Source organism: Carcharodon carcharias, chromosome 1, assembly GCF_017639515.1.
Source record: "Carcharodon carcharias isolate sCarCar2 chromosome 1, sCarCar2.pri, whole genome shotgun sequence".
NCBI classification, from domain to species: Eukaryota; Metazoa; Chordata; class Chondrichthyes; order Lamniformes; family Lamnidae; genus Carcharodon; species Carcharodon carcharias.
Window position 1 is genome coordinate 147,778,540 of NC_054467.1, and position 16,540 is coordinate 147,795,079.

Consider the following 16,540-nt stretch of genomic DNA (forward strand, 5'->3'; position numbering starts at 1 on the left):
GCTTTTCGGAGTCAGGAAGTGAGTTGCTCACCACCAAATTCCCCGCCTCTGACTGTTGGGGAGGGTTTAAACTAACTTGGCAGGGGGATAGGATCCTGAGAGGAGGTTTCAGCAGGGGGAGATGTACAGCCAAAATTAGAAGAGAGAGCAAGTGAGTCTGGAAGGCATAGAAAGTATAGGCCAGTTAAGGTAAAAGGGAGTTTGGCAAGGATGGATGGTATTTTATTTACTTTAATGAGCCTGACGAATAAGGCAGATGAGTTGAGAGCACAAATTAACACATGGAAGTATGATGTCATTGCTGTCACAGAGACATGGTTGAGAGAGGGGCAGGATTGGCAGCTCCATATTCCAGGATATAGGGTCTTCAGGTGAGACAGGGAAGGAGGTAAAAGAGGAGGGGGTATCACAATATTGATCAAGGAATCAATTACAGCAGTAAGGAAGGATGACAAATTAGAAGGCTCCTCAAATGAAGTCATATGGGTAGAACTGAAAAACAAACAAAAAAGCAATCACATTGCTGGGAGTGTACTATATGCCCCCAAACATCAGAAGTGTAAAAATAATAGGGTAGTAAAAATGGGGGATTTCAATTTCCTCAACATTACCTGGATTAGTCATAGTGTGATAGGTTTAGAGGGAGCGGAATTCTTAAAATGCATCCAGGAGAACTTTTTAAGCCAGTATGTAGAAGGTCCTGGACTTAATTTTAGAGAATGAAGCCAGGCAAGTGGTAGAGGTATCAGTGGGGGAGCATTTTGCAGATAGTGATCATAACTCCGTTAGATTCAAGGTTGTTATGGAAAAGGTCAAGGATGGGCCTGAAATCAGAGTTTAAATTGAGGGAAGGCTGATTTTAATAAGATCAGATATGATTTGGCTAGAGTGGACTGGGAGCAGCTACTTTTAGATAAATCTGCATTAGAGCAGTGGGACTCATTCAATAAGGAAATAGGGAGAGTACAGGGCCAACATATTCCAGTAAAGATAAAGGGTGGGACAAGCAGATCCTAGGAATCCTGGATGTCGAGGGATATACAGGATTGGATAAAGAGAAAAAGGGAGGCTAATGGCAGATAAACAGCGAAAGCCTTAGAGGAGTAGAGAACGTGTAGGGGGGAACTTAAAAAGGAAATTAGGAGAGCAAAAAGGGGGCATGAAAAAACATTGGCAGGTAAAATAAAGGAGAACCCAAAGTTATTTTACAAGTACATTAAGAGTAAGAGGATAACTAGGGAAAGTGTAGAGCCCATTAAGGACCATAGTGGTAATTTGTGTGTAGAGCCGGAAGACGTAAGGTTCTAAATGAATACTTTGTGTTGCGTGTTCACAAGTGAGAGGGACAACGTGGTATGGAAGTTAGGCAGAAAGACTGTGATATAATTAAAGAAATTAGCATAGAAAAGGAAGAGGTTCTAAGTGGTCTGGCAGGCTTAAAAGTACATAAATCTTCAGGCCCAGATGAAATGTATCCCAAGCTGTTGAGTGAGGCAAGGGAGTAGATAATAGGGGCACTGACAATCATTTTCAATACCTTGCTGGCCACAGGAGAGGTGTCAGAGGACTGGGGAACAGCCAATGTGGTACTATTATTCAAGAAGGGAGGAAGGGATAAATCAGGGAACTACAGGCCAGTCAGTCTAACCTCAGTGGTGGGGAAACTATTGGAAGCAATTCTGAGGGACAGAATTAATCTACACTTGGAAAGGCAGGGATTAATCAAGGGCAGTCAGAATAGTTTTGTTAAGGAGAGGTCATGTCTGACCAATTTGAATGAATTTTTCGAAGAGGTGACCAGGTGTGTAGATGAGGGCAATGCATTTGATGTAGTCTCCTTGGACTTCAGCAAGGCTTTTGATAAGCTCCCGCATGGGAAACTGATAACAAAGGTAAGAGCCCATGGCCATTCTGTTATAGGTTCTGAGCTACAGGTCATGCCTTTCACAGACTAAAGAAATAGAAGTGCTTTAAGTCCAAAGGGAGCCACTTGAACACTAAGCAAAGGTGATTGATCCCCTCTGAGACAGATTGCCCTTGAATTTAGAGTTTGTGAGCACCTTTCCAGAGGTTTCAATGAAATGTTCGGTTCTCCTCAGCTGGAGAGAGTTCCACCCAGACCTTATAAGGGCTGAAGAATAAAAGTACACCAGAAAGTCCCAAGCATAACCTCTTGATTCTATCCTCCTCTCTCCCACCCCTGAGCAAAAGGCAGGATTTAAGCAACAGAGCAGAACTAGGTTCTGCTTACCAGAGAGCTGCCATGTTTCCATCCTCACCACACAAATAGATTTTTTGGTTTCCTCTTTTTATAGGTGAGATGTATTTTCAATTGCTCATTAATTATGATATTTTGTGCTGGAGCTGCCCCTGATATTTTATACTGTAATTACAGACATTAAGTTAATATTGTTTCACATTGCACACTACCTGGAGCTGAAGTTCGTGGTCTCGCCCATATCAATGAAAATACCTTGACAGTTTATCATATTTCAAATGATGTGTTCAATTAATAAGATATCCCAATTATGTTTAAAACAAGTGTGATTGTTTGTGGGATAGAACAGCCTTTATTTTTCATGCCACAAGTAAATGAAGGAATTGGAATCATTTATAATGTCAGCTATCATGGAAGCAAGAAGGGAACGTTGATGGCCTAAAGTTCAGGGCCAAGGGAGCCTGAATGTAACAGTTTAACAGAATGGTATTCACCACCTCAGTGGACAGGGAAGAATAGTGGGCTTGGTACGTAGCCTGCAGTGCATGGCATTTTAAAGGGTAACTGTTACAAGGTACACTGTCTTGTTCATGGCACATTTAAGATTGCAAGTTTGGTTGCATGGGAGCCTATGTCTGCCTAAGGAAACTGGCAACTTGATGTGAGCACACAAAATGTCGTGAGAAAGCCTGAACTGAATATTTATGGAGGATACCTGATCAGATGTGAAATATGACATGTATCACACAAATTTGCTAGCAATTTAACAGTAACAATGCCAGGAGCATATTGTAACAACAGTTTGTGGTAATATTGCTGGATGGACTTTATAAATTTGGAATCTATTTGGACTGTTGCCTTAAAGGGGTGTGTAGTTGGGAGTTTGGTTAAGTAGAAATTTTGGGAGCTATTATAACAGCGTAACTGTAATCTTGTCTGTGTTTAAGTTTTCTTGTTGTTTTGTTAATGTATGTTTTAATTTGATCTTTAAAATCTCTAAAGGTGGTAGTGGATTCATTATTTCTGACTTCAGTGCACAAGCCTTCTTGTAATAAATACAAATTGCAAAATTGTTGTGATAGTGTGGCCAAGTTTCCCTTGTGGATTTGGTCAGCCTGGCAACTACCACCTGCTATATCATAACATCCATCATTGAAGCTGTGGCTAACGCCGCTGGCTACATTTAAAAGTGTATTCTGACCTTTCTCACCAGCAATGCCTAGTGAGGTGGGGGAAGGGGGTGTGGTTGGTGGGGGCGAAGAAGGGTAGTGGGCAGAATCAGGGGTACAGGAGAGCTACTGGGTAGGCGCAGCCTTAAATAAGTCAGTGTAAATAACAGGTTAAGTATCAGGCAAAGTGCCCAAGTTTACACATTGACGTGTCCTGACAGGACCATCACCGTGGGCTCCCACGGAACCATTTCTGGCAAACCACAAGTTCTAGATTGCAGTAAAACTAAACTCAGTTGTGACCCTTAATAGTGGTGAACCACACTGCATTCGCAGCTATTCGGATTGCAACATCTGGCCTATTAAGTCAGATGACCAAAAACTGGGTCAAAAAGTTAGGTTTTAAGAAGTATCTTAAAGGAGGAATGTGAAATAGAGAGGTAGAGAGGTGTAGGAAGGGTATTCCAGGGTATAGGGCCCAGGCAACTGATGGCATGGTCACCAATGGTGGAGTGATTAAAATTGAGGATTCTCAAGAGACCAGAATTAGAGGAGCACAGCTATTTTGGAGGATTGTATGACTGGAAGGCATTACAGAGAAAGGGAGGTATGAGGCCATGGAGGAATTTGAAAACATGGATGAGATTTTTAAAAGCAAAACATTACTTAACCCGGAGCCAACAGACTGGCTTAATCTCAGACTGCTGCTAGGGAGAGCGACGGAATAGTAGCTAGGGAATGGAGTTTGCTGTATGGACCGAAAACAGTGGTTTTAGACTTTTCAATATTTAAATGGAGGAAATGTCTGTTCATCCAGTACTGGATGTTGTATAAGCAGTCTGATATTTTAGCACTGTGGAGGAGTCGAGAGAGGTGGTAGTGAGGAAAAGCTGGATGTTGTCAGCGTACATGTGAAAATTAATGCTGTACTTTTGGATGACATTACCAAGATGAAACATGTAGTTGAGGAATGAGAACGGGGTACCCAGGATAGAATCTTAGGATAGATCATCGTGGTCAAACCGAGTAGGGCTGTAGATCGTGTCCCAAAGACTTTCCTTTAATATTAAAATAAATGTTTCATGTAAAGTTGTAATTCTGAACTATATTGATGCACAGAGTTCAGAGTGGTTCTGTGATTTCACTGTGCCTTTTTTTTAACCACAGACCATCTGTTTTCGCAGTAACATGGGTCATGTTTAATTGTACATGAAATGGAATTGAATATGGTTTCTGTCATATAGAATACTTTGCGGGGTTTTAAGCTGATTCTCAATTGACTCATTTAACTTGCAGGCCATAGGGAACTGAAGGGAATTCAGGAAAGGACCCAGAATTATTTAGATGATTATGCCAAAGAGGGTCTCCGCACGCTATGCATTGCTAAAAAGGTATGTAAAAAAGAATGCGCATGATGAATGTTCTAGATATAATACACAGTTTGTCATGTGTTACAAGCCAGTAACATACATAGGAATAGAGATGAAAAAGCATGCAGGAGCCATGCTCAGGGTTTATCAACATTATCTGAATTTGTTACTGATTTGAATACATCTATTTTACAGTATATTGGTAGAAATATCGTATGATTTGTTACCACTCTCTGTGTTTTGATTTGATGTTTTTGGTTTATTTAGCAACAAGCTAACATGATAGCCAATAGGTGAGTGTGAGCTCCTGCTTTCATATCACTTGATTACTGCAGAATAAAACGAACTAGAATTCAATATAGAATTCTAAATCACACATTTATTTTGATGAATGTCATAGAGTCACTGCGGCACAGAGGGAGGCCATTTGGCTATCAAGTCTATACTGGTTCTCTGTATAACAACCCAGCCAGCCCCATTCTCCTGCTCTATCCCTGTAGTCCTGCAAGTTTATTTCCTTCAAACGCTATCCAATTTTCTTTTGAAATTATAGATTGTCTTCACATCCACCACCATCATAGGCAGCAAGTTCTAGGTTGTTCGCTGCTTTAAAAAAAAGTTGTTCCTCTCATCCCCCAGCATCTCATGCCCAAAACCTTAGATTTGTGTCCAGAACAGAAAGTTCTGGAAATACTCAGTATGTCTTGCAGCATCTTTGGGGAGAGAAATAGAGTTAATGTTTTGATTCGAATAAAACTCTTCTCAGAACTGAAGGAGGATATAAATGTGATGATTTATATGTCAAAAGTGGGGAAGGGGAAGGAAGAACAAAAGAAAAGGTCTGGGATATGGCAGAGGGCAGGAGAAACTAAATAATAACGGCCATGAAACAAAAAGCAAAGGGAGTAGTAATGGTTGTAGTCAAGTGTCAAAACATTTTTCCAGGGTGAGTGTAAACCTCAGAATAATAAACAGCTCTGTCCAAAAGCAAAAACATGAAAAACAAGATTCCAACTGGCACCTGGCAAAAAAACAGAATCAAAATGGGGAACAGAGTTCATGGTTTGAAATTATTGAACTCAGTGTTGAATCCAGAAGGTTGTAACATACTGTCCAATTAGGATAAAATTGGAAGATGAGGTACTGTTCTTCGAGCTTGCATTGAACTTCACTAGCACACTACAGCAGGACAAGGACAGGAATGTGAGACCGAGAGCAAGGTAGTGAATTAAAATGGAAAGCAACCGGAAGTTTAGGGCCATGCTTGTGGACTGAGTGGAGGTGTCCTGCAAAGCAGTCACTTAATCCACGTTTGGTCTGCCCAATGTAGGGAGACTGCATTATGAGCAGCAAATACAGTATACCACTGCTTCACCTGGAAGGACTGTTTATGGCCTTGGACAGTAAGTAAAGAGGAGGTAAAAGGTCAGATGTTGTATCTCGTTCAATTGCATGGGGAGCTGCTATTGGGAGGGGACGAGGTGATGGATGTATCGCAGAGGAAATGGTCTCTTCAGAATGCTGACAGGGTGTTTAGTGGTGGCATCATGCCAGAGGTGGCGGAAATGATGAAGGATGATCCTTTAAATGTGGAGGCTGGTGGAGTGGAGATTGAGAACAAAGGGACCCCTATCCCAGTTCTGGGAGGGTGAGGATGTGGTGAGAGGTGATTTGGGCCAGGAAACTGAAAATTCTTGAAATGACGTGGGGGTTCAGAAGAGTCACAGATGTAGATAGAAAGAAACTGGACAAGTGGAGAATAAATAAAGTCAAGAGAGGAAGAAATAAGTTCAGTGGGGCAGGAACAGGCTGAAACAATGGACAGGACAGTCCTGTTAATGGATGTTGGGAAGGAGGTAGAAACAGGCTGTTAGATTTGTAACCTGTAGTCCTTGTACCATCAGCTAATGGGAACAATTTTTAAAATCTGCTTTATCTAAACCTGTCATAATCTTGCACATCTCTACCGAATCTCCCCTCAATCTCCTTTGCTCCAAAGAGAACAACCCCAGCCTCCCCAGTCTAACCTTGCAGCTAAAATCCCTCATAACTGAAACCATTCTGGTAAATCTCTTGTGCACCCTCTCAAGGACCCTCACATCCTTCCTAAAGTATAGTTCCAGACTTGACTTAATACTCCAGTTGTGGCCTAACCAGAGGTTTAAAAAGGTCCAGTATAATTTTTCTGCTTTTGTACTCAACGCCTCTATTCATGAAGGCCAAAATCTGATATACTTTGATAACCACTCTCTCAATATGTCCTGCCACCTTAAAAGATCGATGCACTTGCAACCCTAGGTGCTTTGTACCCACACACACTTTAGAAATCTGCCATTAAATCTATATTGCCTCCCCTGTCCCTGCTGCCAAAATACATCACCTCACATTTTTCTATTAAATTCCATCTGCCACTTCCAGCCCATTCTACTAGCCTACCTATGTTCTATTGTAGTCGATTGGTATCATTCTCACTCTCATCCACACCTCCAAATTTGTAATTCTTGGCGAATTTTGAAATTATACTTTATTCCAATATCCAAGTCATTTATATATATTAAAAAATTAGTAATCCAAGCACTGACTCTTGGGAACACCGCTGTCTAGTGAGAAAAATAACCATTTGCCATGACTTGCTGTTTTCTGTCCTTGAGCCAATTTTATATCCAAGCTGATATTGACCCTCCTATTCCATGATTTTGTTAAGACCATAAGATGTAGGAGCAGAAGTAGGCCATTCGGACCATCGAGTCTTCTCCCTCATTCAATGAGATCATGGCTGCTCTGATAATCCTCAACCCCACTTTCCTACTTTTTCCCCATATCCCTTGACTCCCTTACTGATTAAAAATCTGTCTATCTCAGCCTTGAATATATTTAACGACCCAGCATCTACAGCCCTTTGCGGTAAAGAATTCCACAGATTGACTACCCTCTGAGAGAAGAAATTCCTCCTCATCTCTGTCTTAAATAGGCGACCCCTTACTCTGAGATTACGCCCTCTGGTCCTAGACTCTTCCACAAGGGGAGACAGTCTTTCAGCATTTACCCTGTCAAGCCCCTTAAGAATCTTATATGTTTCAAAAAGGTCACCTCTCATTCTTCTAAACTCCAATGAGTACAGACCCAACCTACTCAACCTCTCCTCATAAGAAAACTCCTCCATACTCAGGATCAACCTAGTGAACCTTCTCTGGATGGTCTGCAATGCCTGTATCTCTTTCCTTAGATAAGGGGACCAAAACTGTTCACAGTATTCTAGTGTCTTGTGCCTCGTATAGTTTTATCAAGACTTCCCTATTTTTATACTCCATTCCCTTTGAAATAAAGGCCAACATTCAATTTGCCTTCCCTATTACCTGTGAATTTGTATGCTAACTTTTTGGGATTCATGCATGAGGGCCCCCAAATCCCTCTGTGTTACAGCTTTCTACAGTCTTTCTCCATTAAAATAATATTCAGCTCTTCCATTCTTCCTGCCAAAGTGCATAACATCACATTTTCCCACATTATATTCCATCTGCCAAGTTTTTGTCCGCTCACTTTACCTGTCTATATCCCTTGTAGTCTCTGTTATCCTCACCACTTGCCTTCCACCAATTTTTGTGCCATCCGCAAACTTGGCGACAGCACATTCACTTCCCTCATCAAAGTCATTAACATATATTGTAAATACTTGTGGCCCCAGCACTGATCCCTGTGGTACTCCACTAGTGATAGGTTGCCATCCTGAAAATTCCCCCTTATCCCAACTCTCTGTCTCCTTTTAGCCAATCCTCTATCCATGCTAATATATTGCCCCTAACACCATGGGCTCTTATCTTACTAAGTAGCCTTAACTTCTTTGGTTAACCATGGTTGGCTTATACCCTTCCTAGAATCCTTCTTCCTCACTGGGACATATCTTTGTTGTGAGTCATGAACTATTTTCTTAAACGTCTGCCATTCTTCATCAACTATATTTTCTGCTAAACTCCTTTCCAGTCCACTCCAGTCAACTCCACCCTCATTCCTTTGTAATTACCCTTATTTAAATCTAGCACAGTTGTTTCTGCCCCAAGTTTCTGCTCTCAAACTGAATGCTAAATTCTACCATGTTTTGGTCACTATTTCCTATGGGATCTTTTACTCTGAGATTATTTATTAAACCTACCTCATTACACATTACCAGGTCCAAAATAGCCTGATTCCTGGTTGTCCACGACATATTGTTCCAGGAAATTGTCCCGAATACATGGTATGAACTCTTGTTTGTGGCTACCTCTGCCAATTTGATTTTCCCAGTCTACATGAAGATTAAAGTCACCCATGATTAATATACTGCCTTTTTTACATGCTCTCATTAGCTCCTGATTTATTCTCTGTCCTACATTCTAGTTACTGTGAGGGGGCCTATAGACTACTCCCTCTGGTGTCTTCTTCCCCTTGTTATTTCTTACCTCTACCCATATGGATTCTACATCTCATCCAAGATCATTTTTTGCTATTGTAATTATACCATCTCATACTAACAAAGCTACCCCACCACCTTTTTCTCCCTGCTTGTCCTTTTTAAAAGTCACATACCCCTGAATATTTAGTTCCCAGCTTTCATCTCCTTGTAACCATGGAAGAATTTTCTCCCCATCAGGGGGCGCTGAGTGAGAGTGGGCCCAGACGAGCACGCAGCCGATCGCTACCCGCGATAGGCTGCGCACCGCCATTTTACATGGGCAGGCCAATTTGGGCCCACCCAGCGTGACGCGCACCCGGAAGTGCTGAGCACTCCCTGTGCGGGCGGGGGGAGGAGGCTGAGTTGGGGCCTGTGCTCTTTCATGCATGTACATGGAAGAGCTTAGAAATCTCCCTGAGGCACGGAGCTGGCTCAGGGAGTTTACCTTCATTATTCAAAATTTAAATAACGAAAAAAAATATTTCAGACATGTACCCCCAAGAGACAGTGTCACAGGAGCTGAGAAATCTCAATGAATTTTAATGAAAAATTTATTTGATTTATAAATCCTTCATGAAACCTCATCCCGCCTGGGCTCTTCGCCTGCCCACCAACCTTAAGGTTGGACGGGCAGCTCTGTTAATTATTTTGATTAGTTTTTAAATGGCCTCAATAAGCCTTTGACAGTTTGGCGGGCGCACAGCCAACTTTGGTGCACTCCCGCTAAACCGAAGATTGGAATGCCGTGTGGTGACATCGGGACGCATGTCTCACCTCACCGCGTGTCATTTTACACATCGACAAGCGGTGCCCACCCCCACACAATGACCCAAAAGTTCTGGCCAATGCCTCCGTAATGTCTATAAGATCATACTCGTTCACCTCTATTTGTACCGTTAGTTCATTTATTTTGTTCTGAATACTATGCGAATTTAAGTAAAGGGCATTAATTTTGCCTTTTTACCATTTTTTTCCCCTTTTACCCTATTTGTTGCTATTTTTAATGTTTGTACACCCTGTCCCTTCCTGTCACACTCTGGGTATGATACCTAAATAGCTGCCTTGCAATGTTGCCATATCCTTTTGCTTTGTAAGCCTACATATACCCTCTCCAAAACCCTCCCCCTACCGCCCTTCTTAGTTTAAAGCCCTCTCTATAGCCCTAGTTGCTCAATTTGCCAGGACACTGGTCCCAGCAAGGTTCAAATGAAGCCAGTCCCACTGGAACAGCTTCCTTCTACCCCAATACTGGTGCCAGTGCCCCATGAACTAAAACCCAATCCTCCCAGACCAATCTTTGAGCCTTGCATTTAACTCCTTGACTTTATTTACCCTATGCCAGTTTGCCCATGGCTTAGGTAATAATCCCAAGATTATTACCTTGGAAGTTCTGCTTTTTAAATTAGCTCCTAACTGTTCCGATTCTTTCAGCAGAACCTCCTTCCTAGTCCTCTCAATGTCATTGGTACCAATATGGACAACAACAACTGGATCCCTCCCCTTCCACCTCAAGTTCCTCTCCAACCCTGAGGAGAAATCCTTAACCCTGGCACTGGGCAGGCAACACAGCCTTTGAGACTCATGCTCAGGGCTGCAGAGAACAGATCTAGCCCCCTAATTATACTATCCCCTATCACTAATATGCTTCTATTTCCTCCCCCTACTTGAATGGCTGCCTGTACCATGGTGCTGTGGTCAGTTCGCTCGTCCTCCCTGCAGTCCCCGCTCTCATCCACACAGCTTGCAAGAACCTCGTAACTGTTTTACAATTGCAGAGGCTGAGGCTCCTCGAAAGCTACCTCCTGTATCCCCATACCTTTCTCACCTGCAGTCACACTCTCCTGTCCCTGATCACAGACCAAATTTGAATGATCTAATCTGAGGGGTGTGACTGCCTCCTGGAGCAAAGTGTCCAGGTAACTTTCCCCCTCCTTGATGTGGCGCAATGTCTGCATCTTGGATTCCAGCTCCTCAACTCGGATTTGACGTTCCTTGAGTTGCAAATACTTACTACAGAGATGTTGCTCAGGATCACCTTGGTGCTCAACAGCGCCCACATGCTACAGCAGCAACGCATCACCTGTCCTGCCATCGCTATCATGTTTTATTTATTTTATTAATTAATTACTCTAGTATCCCTGCTCTTTACACTTGAAAATTCCCCTGCTCTTTATACTTTATTGTAATTACTTTTTTTACACACCAGTATTGATCTTATACTTAAGCTATTTTTAAGAGAAAGTAAAGACTCGAGTCCTTAACACAAACTAAAGACCATAATTTTACTTTAAAGACTAGAAATACTCACCAATCCTACTCACCAATCAGCTGCTCACCCTGCTATTTTTTTTAAATGAAGCCTCCACACGCTTCCCACTCTTTTTAAAAATGAAGTCTCCACGCCCTGCCCACTCTTTTTTAAAATTAAGTCTCCACACTCTCGCCGCTCATTTTTAAATATGAAGTCCCCACACTCTCTCCGCTCATTTTTTAAAAATGAAGTCTCCACACTCTCTCCGCCCTTTTTTAAAAATGAAGTCTCCACACTCTCGCTGCTCTTTTTTTGAAATTAAGTCTCCAAACGCCCGCCGCTCTCTTTTTCAAAGAAGCCTCCACACTCTCCCTGCTTTTTCTTTTAAAATGAAGTCTCCACACTCTCGCCGCTCTTTTTAAAAATTAAGTCTCCACACTCTCTCTGCTCTTTTTTAAAATGCGGTCACCATTCTCTCTCCGCTCTTTGGTTAAAATGAAGTCCCCACACTCCGCTCTTTTTTAAAAATTAAGTCTCCACGCTCTCGCTGCTCTTTTTTAAAATGAAGTTTCCACTCTCTCCCTGCTCTTCTTTTTAAAAGGCACCAAGGTCTGGTCAATGAATACCTCTGCGTCAAATGTTAATGGAACTTGGTGAACAACTTCTTGCATTTACTAGGAATCCTTACACCCTTCCTCGAGTCAGGTATCACATTTGCCATTCTCCCATTCTCTGACATATCCTCCATCTCTGGGAAATTGGAAGATTATGGCAAGCCCTTCCACTATCTCCATCCCCACTCTCTTTAGCAACCTGGGATGCAGGCTGTTTATAACCTAAACCTTATGATACGATGATCACTCTTTACCCAAGTGTTTCCCCGCACACACTTGACCCATTTGGCCCACCACATTCCCCAGCACCAGATCTAGCAATGCCTTCTTCCTGGTTGGATTGAGAATAAACTGGTCAAGGAAGTTTTTCTGAACACATTTCACAAATTCTTCCCCTTCCTTACCCTTTAGTCTCACATTTTTGTCCGAAACATATTTGGGTATTAAAGTCTCCCAGTATATAGTTGTTGCACAACTCTGTGATTTCCCTACAGATTTGCTCCTCATCTCTCTCTCTCTCACTATATGGAGCTCTGTAGAATACCCCCATAGCATGATTTTATCCTTCAACTCTAACCAAATGGATTCTGTCTTTGCCTCCTCCAGGACATCCTCTATTCTCAACACTTCTATGTTACCCCACATCCCATTTTTCCTTCCCTGTCTTTTCTGACCATGTTGAGTCCTCACCATTTTAAGCCATGTTTCCATTATTGCCACTACATCATATTCCCACAAGGCAATGTGTTCTTGTTGCTCATCAACTTCATCACTGCACTTTGTGTTTACCTACAGGTGTTGTAAACCTGTCTTTGTATTCCTTGTGGTCCTTCTTAGTTCGTTCCTATCCAATATGGTACTACTTCCTTCTCTACTACTATCCAGCACTCTCACTTTATACACCTTATTCCTCTTTTCTACTCCTATACGCTGGTGTCCAACCCTTGGTCAATTTAGTTTAAACCCTCCCAAACCAGGTTAGGGAACCTGCCCACAAAGATATTGATCCTGGTCCTGTTGAGGTGCATCCCATCCCTCTTGAATGGGTGCCACCTGCCCCACATCTCACAATGCCCCAAGAATCTGAAGCCTTCCCTCCTTCACCATGCCTCAAGCCATTTATCCTGCCTAGCTTCCTATTTCTACTCATACTAGCATGCAACACTGTGAGTAATTCAGAAATTGCAACATTTGAGAGACTGCTTTTTAACTTCCTCCCTAGCTCCTGAAAATCTGATGATAGGACCTCAGTCCCTACCCTCTCTATGCCACAACTTCTGGGTCACTCACTTCCCCCTGCAGAATATTCTGCATTCTCTCCATGATGCCCTTTATCCTGGCAACGCACCATGCCTGACGGTTACAGAGATGCCTGCCTATTCCCCTTAGAATTGAATCTCCTATAACGACTGCATTTCTGCTCTTTGTTCCCACCTGTGTAATCCTTTGCCCATTGGTACTACGGTCTAACCTGCACTTCTTTAAGGTGTTGTCACTCCCATCACTCTCCATTGCTGAGTTCTGGTTTGAGAGTGGCACATTCTGATTGGAGTTAAAAGTAGTAACCACACACCAGTAGAGGAAAATAGAAACTGCATGAAGGCCCGTCCATTCACTCTGAGGCAGCTGCTCAGCGGTAGTCGAAGATTGCTCAGTAACCATTTTTCCTATGGTCTTTCTGAGACAGTTTTGTTTTTATTCATTCAGCGGGTGTGGGCTTCTCTGGCTGGGCCAGCATTTATTGCCCATCCCTAGTTGCCCTTGAAAAGGTGAGCTGCCTTCTTGAACCGCTGTAGTTCATGTGGTGTAGGTACACTCACAATTCTGTTAGGAAGGGAGTTCCAGAATTTTGACCCAGCGACAGTGAAGGAAGGGCAATATATTTCCAAGTCAGGATGGTGAGTGACTTGAAGGGGAGCTTCCAGGTGGTGGTGTTCTCATCTATCTGCTGCCCTACTAGATGGTAGTGGTTGTGGGTTTGGGAGGTGCTGTCTAAGGAGACTTGGTGAATTCCTGCAGTGCATCTTGTAAATGGTACACACTGCTGCTACTGTGCATCGGTGGTGGAGGGAGTGAATGTTTGTGGATGTGGTGCCAATCAAGCAGATTGCTTTGTCCTGGACGTTGTCAAGCTTCTTGACTGTTGTGGGAGCTGCATTCCTCCAGGCAAGAGGGGAGTATTCCATCACATTTCTGACTTGTGCCTTGTAGATGGTGGACAGGCTTTGGGGAGTCAGGAGGTGAGTTACTCGCCACAGGATTCCTAGCCTCTGAACTGTGAGATCATGAAAACAAACAAGCAGTTTAAATATGGGCCTTAAGGGAATTTGTGTGAAAATCTGTGTTCTATTGCAACTTGGCACCTAGCACTCATTGTATTTGAAAGTAATTAATTATACATAAGCTGTTTAGCGCTCAATGAATCTTGTCATGCGACTTAAATTCCAACAAAACAAAAACTTATGCTCTGAGTTCCCAAATGCACTAATACCCAGCTTCACTGCCAAATCATGTTATTTTCATTATTTCTTTTCTTTTACCACGAATGCTGTGGTAACCCTTTATTATTGAGTGGATGAGTAAGTTTGGCTGCCAATCTGTTGTGAGACTGTTTCCTAGTACTCGCATTGACCAATTTCACCACCACATTCATTTTTTAGTCTTATTTACTATCAAAACATTTTTGGCATGAATTTCAATTGTGTAGCAGTACTTATAATGACTCTACAAAAGCCTTCCTGCATAGTTGTAGCATGGGAGACACTGCTTCCCGCAGCCCCCTGTGGTATGAGACAACTAGACTGATGCACGCAGAAACTGAACAGGACTAACCATATAAATATTGTGGCTACAAGACTAGGAAGCCTGCAGCGAGTAACTCACCTCCTGACTCACCAAAACCTGTACACCATCTACAACGCACAAGTCAGGAGCATGATGGAATACTTTCCACTTGCCTGGATGAGTGCAGCTCCAACAACTCTCAAGAAGCTTGACATCAAGACAAATCAGCCCACTTGATTGGCATCCCATCCCACCCACATTCACTCCTTTCACCATTGATGCACAGTGACAGCAGTGTGTACCATCTATAAGATGCACTGCAGGAACTCACTAAGCCTCCTTAGACAGCACCTTCCAAACCCACGCCCACTACCATCTAGATGGACAAGGGCAGCAGACACATGGGAACATCACCACCTGAAAGTTCTCCTCCAAACCACTCACCGTCCTGACTTGGAACTATATCACCGTTCCTTCACTGTCGCTGGGTTAAAATCCTGGAACTCCCTCCCTAACAGCAGTGTGGGTGAACCTGCACCATGGGGACTTAGCAGTGCAAGAAGGCAGCTCATCATCACGAAATTCATCTCCGTGAATGCCTGATATCCTGGCATCATCCATGATACTTTAATCCTGCAACAGTCAGCAATTCCCACAGTCTTCAGACCTCCATAATGTACCACAAAATGGCTGGTTGGCCGCAAGGGCTACCCCATTCACACATGGCTCATGGCACCCTTCTGCCATCCCAGCACAAGAGGTTAGAGGCACTTCAGAAAGCCATGGATCCACCAGCACCTAAAGCAGAGGTATCACTGCTTAGTTTGTTCAGGGGATCTCTGCAGTGCAATTGGGTCTTGACATTTGTGCCACATCCTCCACAGCCTAGCAATTATGAGAGCCCAGACACTACCTCCTGGGATCTGGAGGCCACCACAGGAGCAGGCGGTAGGAAGGAGACCACATCCAGCACATGCAACTGGATGGAGCAAAAGGGACCACATTGAGGCTTTGCTTTAAAAAAAAACTGCAGCATTCTCAATACGGACCTACCATTCTCTCAAAGTACATTGATTTCAGACTCCCATGATAAAGTCCCCTTGGACAACATCATCTAATTAAGGACATCCACAAAAACCTTCACCAAAAACTTTATCCAGCAATAAATAAATAATACTGACAAAAATGAATTACCCTTGTCCGTCCTCTTAGTCACGCAGGTGATCTTACCTGACCTAGTGCTCCTACACAATGCTACCACAGTGGCTGGTAGAAGACTACCCAGTTTCACTGAGAAAGGCTACAAATGGTGTTTAACTTATTTGATTTAGTTTTTTGATGAGGTTAAAGAGAGGATTGACAAGTGTAATGCAGCTGATGTGTATATAGATTTCAAAAAGGCATTTGATAAAGTGCCACATAACAGGCTTGTCAGCAAAGTTGAAATAAAGGAGACAGTAGTAGCATGGATACAAAGCTGGCTCAGTGACAGTAAAGTAGTGTGAACGGTTGTTTTTCAGAGATTTATAATCAGGTTCGCCAGAGTCAGTATTGGAACCGCTGCTTTACTTAATGTGTATTAATAACCTAGATTTAGATGCACAGGATGCAATTTCAAAACTTGCAGATGACACAAAACTTGGAAATATTTTGAAGCGTGAGAAGGATAGTGATAGACTTCAAGAGAACAGGCGTTTAACATTTG

The 16,540-nt window shown here is 42.7% G+C and overlaps 1 protein-coding gene across 3 annotated transcripts in view; it reads left to right on the forward strand.

The window, feature by feature from the left end:
• atp10d (ATPase phospholipid transporting 10D) overlaps window positions 1-16,540 on the forward strand; it is a 320,634-nt gene that overhangs the window by 248,062 nt on the left and 56,032 nt on the right. For all 3 annotated transcript variants that reach the window (XM_041213647.1, XM_041213766.1, XM_041213726.1), the window contains one exon: window positions 4,684-4,778. In XM_041213647.1, coding sequence (XP_041069581.1) covers window positions 4,684-4,778 — 95 coding nt within the window. The remainder of the gene's footprint in view (window positions 1-4,683; window positions 4,779-16,540) is intronic.